The 7223-nt window shown below is 43.9% G+C and overlaps 1 protein-coding gene across 1 annotated transcript in view; it reads right to left on the reverse strand.

Annotated features, from left to right (window-relative positions):
• Positions 1-6966, reverse strand: part of LOC147905240 (Nitrilase/cyanide hydratase and apolipoprotein N-acyltransferase family protein) — a 49510-nt gene extending 42544 nt beyond the window's left edge. The window contains exons 1-5 of the mRNA XM_087395134.1: positions 6622-6966; positions 6387-6503; positions 6031-6255; positions 5624-5717; positions 2411-2485 (exon numbers count right to left, since the gene is read on the reverse strand). Coding sequence (XP_087251260.1) covers positions 2411-2485; positions 5624-5717; positions 6031-6255; positions 6387-6503; positions 6622-6795 — 685 coding nt within the window. The 5' untranslated portion in view covers positions 6796-6966. The remainder of the gene's footprint in view (positions 1-2410; positions 2486-5623; positions 5718-6030; positions 6256-6386; positions 6504-6621) is intronic.
• Between the last annotated feature and the right edge of the window lie 257 nt (positions 6967-7223).

A 7223-nucleotide genomic window follows, 5' to 3' on the forward strand; every position in this document is an offset into this window, starting at 1 on the left:
AGTTGGGGCAGCAGATTGGTGAGCAAATATCTCAGCGGCTCGGCGCATTATCTGACAAGGGCAAGCAGCCTATGCCCCAGCATGGGGATCAGTCAGACAGCCAAGATGCATTCTCCGCACAACATGGGGGTTTTATGGCAGATGCCCGACACTTAGCAGGATTTCAGCCCTTTTGTCAGTCTCAGTTTGAGCAGCTTCCTCCCCAGTATGGGTGTCATGTGCACGGATTGGTATCTGACGTGTACTAGGTACACAGAACTAGCTCAGGTTAGCCTGCGGAGGCTTAGAGCTAGGCAGGCTTGATTCTCGGGTTGAGTGGCAAGGGTACGAACTATTTATAGGTCTTCGCTATTTTTGGCGCTGGGGCCCGAGTCTATAAAAGAGGCCCAGGAGGTTCAGTTCTCAGAGTGCAGTTGGGAGCAAGTCTCGTTCCCAGGTGCTAGGTCTGATCCTGGATTGAGTCGCGGACGCGCGCCTGCATCTTAGCGTAGCCCAAGGCCCAGTGGCAGATCCAGGGCTTCACAGCGCCACCTGGTGGTATGGGACACCAGGCTGGTTTGGATCTGATTGGGAGTTCGTGCCAGTAGCTCAGCTCGTGGCTCGGAGGGGACACCTTCTGATTCGGGATCACATCCCGTAGATGTCACGGTTGGGTGGTGAGCAGCCTGCTCAGTTCTAATGTTGTGTGTGGTTATTTTGCAGATCAGGGGTTTCAGGAGTGCTGGGACGTGTCAATGGGGATTATCGAGGCGTTGAGGATTTATTCTCTACAACACCAACCCTATTATCAGACTTGACACCATCTTATAGTTTACAGCTCTCTGCACCTCTACAGATGGAGCAATCTATTTTGGGACGACCCACTGGGTTACACCCATTTTACTGCTCCTTTGCTGCAGCAGCAAGTATGCCAGAAGCTAGTTTTGGTTTGCAGGGCAACCCATTCCATTGGGAGAGAGGTCAATCCTCTTCTCAGCCGTTTGGCATGCCATCATATCAGAGGGATGCGTTTGGCAGACATACACAGCCTGGGATACATTTGCATGTCGATTTCGGTATGGCCAACGACTTCAATTGGCCAAATGGAAGGGGGGAATGGGCTACATATTTACATTGATCTAGATATGATACATTTCCTCCTCCATTTCTGTTGTGTAACTATAAAGTCGTAATTCAAATATTAACCAACTTTCCCAGGCATGAAAAACGAGCAAAATCAAGGATCCTTGTATATCGTTATAGAAGTGAGGTATTTATGTTTACCAAAATAATTAGGATCATTCTGCCAAATGTGATAGAGATATAGTTAGTCCTTTTCTTATTGCAACTATGCTGAATTCAGCTGGATATTGGTCTAGAGAAGAAGGGGATGGTGAAGGAATAAAGAGTAGCAACAGTTCGTTTTTCTAGTCCCCCTTTGGCTGATGTTTCACCTTGCACCTTCCATAGTCACCACAAAAAGCATTTCAAGCATTTAGGCCCTCAGAACGTTTTAGGGCAGAAACATTTCACAAAAATGGTGAAACTGGGTTTGCCTTTGATGAAAAGTCGCACAAACATGCAATGTGCACTATGATAAAACATTTCTACTAGAATAATGCACATTGCACAATAGCGCAAATTGCACAAGCTTCTCATGCCTATTTAAACACTAAGTTAAAATTTATTATGTGCATTTATAAAAATTGCAATTTATAGAATCACTTTTAAACATTTCATTCAAAGGAATGAAACATTTGTGAAACAAAATGTGTTTCTAGGTTGCTACTTAAAACATTCTTAGTAACTCTGGTACCTTTTTGTGAAAAAACTATATATGTTTTCTTTGCTACAATCCTCTACTGTCGTTGGATAAATTTCAGGTTGTCTGCTTGTGCACTCACTTGGTGTGAGATTGGAAAGAGTTTCATGCTTATACTAGGTGGGCTAGACAAATTCACATTCTCAACCAAAGGCACATTGTTTGCAAAGTTTTCTTTAACCAAAGGCATCCATTTGTAGATAAAAGATCTCCTTTAAACTCTATTCAATTACATTGTCAAATTTCCAGGCTTAGAACAAAGATCCGTTAGCAATATCCACATCAACAATTAAAATATGCAATTGGGCATGATTAGTAATAATTAAAAGACATCACATTCACAAGCCCAAGATAGATACATGGCTGAAAAAACCAAACTAAATGCTAAAATTTGAATCCAACCACAAAGCTACAAACAATGAGAATGCATGGCCCAAACCCTCTTTTAATAAGTGGAATGATAACTCCACAAATAGCGCATATGATGCGCTCATAACTTTCTAAAGGAACCCATGATTTATAAAATCACTCCTTTTTTCTCATGCATGCTATTACAATAAAGATCAAATTATTAGATCGTGCTTTAAAAGAAAGACAAGGACCACAAACCTCGAGCTGCATACAGCATGGCAAGTTCTTCGAAACGAATATCATAACAAATGCCCACACCAATCCTGCCTACATCTGCACCCACCCCACAACACTAGGCCTTAGAATGTACCACCATGTTATACCTTCATAGGACTAAAATATATCCCATCTTACAAAATAACTTTTTCGAACAACGAAACAAAATGATAAACGAGAGACATTAAGTGAGAGAGAGAGAGAGAGAGAGAGAGAGAGAGAGAGAGAGAGAGAGCTTAGACGAGGTACAAAACAAAGCTCTGCTTACATTATCATTAGTAACCAAAGCATACGCTGCCATCAAGGTTTCAAATGATTCAAAAATATATTGGGTAATCTAATGCTTTAAAAAGCTATAAAATCCAATCCAACAACAATGACAAAAACAACAAGGATAAGAAAAAGAAGAATAGACAAAGAAATGTGTGCCCTCTCGAAGGCATCCCTCAGCCTCTCCAGTCTCAATGCATGATCAGTGAGATGAAACGCGAACTACCGATCAATATCCTCAAGGCGTGGGGGAGATGAATCAATGTGTGGCCATGCACGTTGATGAAACCCCTCTGTGATACCTATGGACAATGCTCTCTGTAAAAGCTAAGCTTCACAAGAAGCTTGCTAGGAGCTAACCAAGTCTTGTTGTAGCTGCACGTGATACTCACGATGACCTAGTTTACCTCATGATAAGTAAGCGAAATAGAGAGGGGCCTCAAGACACTACTAAAAAGGAAGCAATCTATCCATGTGAAGTCCAAGACTCACAAAAGACTCACAAACCATCTGCATGTCCGATCATAACATCATCTCTTATAACCCTTAGCTACTAATGTCATGGATACAAATAAGACTAACCATGGTAACCTACGTCGGCCTAAGTACGTGGAACCAAAATCCCTGACTCGATGGAGGTATGTGATACCTTGGAATGCTGCATCAAGCTAAAGTGGGGCAACTCCGAACTCAGCCCAAATGATATAGTGTGGGACTGACGGCCTATAGCGGATCATCCATAGAGGTAGTAGAACCTAGAGTCTCTCTAGTCAAGCCCAATCCACCTCTGATAGGTCAGGGTCCCAACATGGGATGCCACAGTTGGACGGATCAAAGAATCAAAGAGAAGAGACTTGGTCCTGAGATCCTCGCAATGAGAACGAAGGCACTAGCACTCGAGCCTCGTGTGTGCGGCACACCCCTTGCTCAATCAAGCCTACAGATCGGGCTGGAGAAGAGCATTCCCAAATATGTATAAGATGCAATGATCTCTATCGGCAACCTGTCGAAAGTGAACCACTCTCTTGATGCGTGAGTCATGACTACCCTGGATGTGTTCAAGATGATAACTTTGGTCTTACCAAGATTGACCTTCAAAACATGCGTCTCACAAGAGGTTTGAAGTAAACCTAGATGTCGTTGGAGACCCGCAGCTAAAGAGGAGAGTAAGACCACATCATCTACGTAGAGGAGAATCTGAACCAAGGAGCCAACCAAAGATGAGCCTGCACCTCCTCGTATCTCGGGGAAAGTCTCAAGCTCATTAACACAAAGGCTAAATAGAGTTAGTGACAACAAACAACCCTCCTTTGACCCCGGTCTTGCTCTTGACCTTCCGTGTTTGATGAGGCGAGCCGGTAGCACTGTATCAAAGCCTTGCCAAAAAGTCCACAAAGCAGCAATGAACCCTCTATGTCCATGCCCTAGCCTCCTCAATGACACCTTGGAGTGTGTGAGGATGTGATTTAGAGTCGCATGACTAATGTGAAAGCCTCCTTGTCCAGTGTCTCTCAATCCCTCGCATTCTACAAATAGGCTAACCTGTGTCAAGTACTAAGGCATAAATCTGGGAATGACATACCTAATCATGATGGCCTTGTAGATTTCCGGGCTATGGCCATGTGGATAGGAATGATGGTATTAAGGATTCAAGTGTGGAAAAAACCAGTGTAGACTGCTTCAGTATAAAACTTTGCCATGATCGGGGATAGGATATTAGTCCACATGCAATGTAATCAGTACATAGCCTCTTAGCTTGGCCACTATGTAGCTTCAGGCCTACATATCTGATGTCATTGATGGTGAGCAGTGCACAAGGAGTGGGGCAAGGTAGCTTTGAGAGATGTTGTATAACGTGTGTGCATAAATGATACGAGTGCCAGAGCGTGGTGTCAATGAAAGGAGAAGTCCATCACTCAAGAATTTCCGCCAAAGTCTTTGGAGCACATACTGCCCAGGAGAGAGACCTTGTCTTTGAAGTGGCAATGCTCTTTTTTCCAAGAACCCTCTTGGAAAGCGTTGGTCTTTACGTTAAGTTGTCAGGTCATGTAGTGTGATACTCTGTTCCATATAATTTAGTCTAGAATAGTGCAGTCTACTGCAGCTTTGGGAATAACCTGTTTCAGCATGTCATGTTCATGCGCGGATATAAAATTGCAGTAACTGACATGATCAAATCCAGCATACCAATGTGTGGATGTGTCAGATACTACTAATGCTTTGCTGGAATTTAGGATGGAGTTCGCAAGAGCAAAAATTGAAAAACAATACTATTTGGAGAAGTTGATGTGTTCCCCAAGCTATAAGCAAACCTACATAAAAGTAAGCAACTTATATGTTGAGAGTGCGTTGACGTGTGGGAGAGAGGGGAATGGCTTAGCCCTTTGCCTCTAATACCATGTTCAAAGAGTGTTTTGAGGTGTAAGAGAGAGGAGAGGAGTGGAGGGAGGCAGTCTCCATACACCAGGATTCTATCTAATATGCACACCTCTTTGTGGAACAAGATGAAGGTTACAATGATGAATATAGAACCCTAACTTTGAGAGCCCCAATGGTCTCTTCACACACACTTTTTACATTTTGGACATGTCCATTTCGCCACTCTTTGTGTACATGTATACCTCTACGCACATTGTGCAATTTACATTCTCAAGAATTCTCAAACAGCAGAGGATTGCAAGAAACCCTTGATCAAGGGTCTTAAAAGGAAAAACATCCTTATGATCTGCGATATTCACTATCATCAGATCCTCTTGATCATGTTGACCTCATGTCACACTCTATCATAGTGAGACAACCCATGGTATGATGCACAAAAATGAAAGTTTGTCCTCTTATACCAAAACTTTCGAGGGGTAAGATCACGGTTACAGGCAGGCCATCACTTACTATCCAGCACTACTACACCAGGATTTTGCAAGATACCTGTATCAACAATAGTCAGACTCTCCCCAGCAGTCAATGTGTCAGACTCCTTGAACGTCATTTTCCCAGGAATGTCAATGTCGAAAAGATGTATCTAATCAATCCAAGAAGAAACATTGTGATGCACAACATCATTGAGCACGACCATGACAATGATAGAAATCTGCCCCGTGATGAAAAACAACCACTTTTCAATGTCCCGACTTTGCCTGTGGATTCTGAGTTCACTGTAGCCGTTGATCGAGGTAAAATTACATCATCAGGCAGACCATAAAAGTGGGTAGAAATCAAGCTACCACTCTCCCGATTTTGCCTTAAAATCCAAAATTGAATATACCACTGTTCACACGTGCGTGGCATTTGATCGTCTCAACTTCAAACAAGTGAAATTTTAAATACCAACCAACCTTTCGGTGTTTGGCTTTCAATTCACCATCCGTTCCAAAGATGCAACAGGTATTGAAAAGGCAATCAGCGCTGCGCTCAGGTATAGATCCACCAATAATAGTCACTCCTCTTGCTTTGGCAACTTTAGAAAGCATCGCAGCTGACGGGGACCCTTCACCTCCGGCGTTGATTTCTTCTGCATAGACTGGGAAACTAGAGTTGGAATATGGACAATTCCACATTTCCTGCCCAGCTCAAGTCTTCGAGTGTTACCTTCTCGGAAAGGACAAGTTACCAAATTGATCTGCTTTTCTATTTAAGCCAACATTGTGGCCTGAGGAAATGAGAATCGAAATCAACCGGTGGCGACACATACAGGGAGAACGATCAGCTTCGCGCCATTATCGGCTGCAGACTCGATCTTCTCCCGCGCATGCGCGATATTTGTGTCCTTGTCTGAAGTCACCGCCAGTTGGCATAAAGCGACCTTGAACTGTAAACAGGAGAAGGACCCAAATGACGGCTCTCAGCTACGGCCATGGTATTAGCACAAAGGGTTGCGAAGATGGACAAAAGCGAGTAAAAAGGATGATTACAGCTCCAGCAACTACCTTGCCCGAGTGGGAAGTCGGAGGAGGAGAAACAGCGGGAGGGAGGCGAGCTGATCCCGCACTCATAGTAGCAAAGCAAGCTCGAAGAGGCAGGGAAAGAGAGATTGCGATGGAAGGAGGCGGACGTGAGAGTGAGAGCAGACGGAACGAGTGGAAAATCACAGAACCTTTCATGAAGCTCTTCCTATAATATAACCCTTCACTACCATCGCCTGCATCAATCACCGTCCCAACTCAAGGAATCCTTACTTCAAAGCCAACGGAATCCTGCCCATGCCAGAAAGTGCTCATGTGGCGATGAAACCGGCTCGCGGCCAGGGCTCCGGTTTCGATCAATACCGGTGAAACTAGAGCCGCCGGTTTCATCGGTTTCGATCGGTAAACATTGACCGATGCCGATTCTCGACCGTCAATGGATTCTCTGCTCGAGAATCCAACTCACTCAAGAAAGGCTAGACATTAAGCCCCTAGTCCGACCTTTCTTGAGTGGTCCAATCAGAGAAAAGGCATTGAATTTCAAGCAGGTAGACTCAATAGATTCTATATATCAGAAGAAGGATGGTACTTGAGAGGTCCCATGAACCTCCGAAGAACGTGTGATT

This window comes from Dipteris shenzhenensis, chromosome 1, assembly GCF_047967505.1.
Source record: "Dipteris shenzhenensis isolate YYH24624 ecotype China chromosome 1, Dip_SZ_1.0, whole genome shotgun sequence".
NCBI lineage: Eukaryota > Viridiplantae > Streptophyta > Polypodiopsida > Gleicheniales > Dipteridaceae > Dipteris > Dipteris shenzhenensis.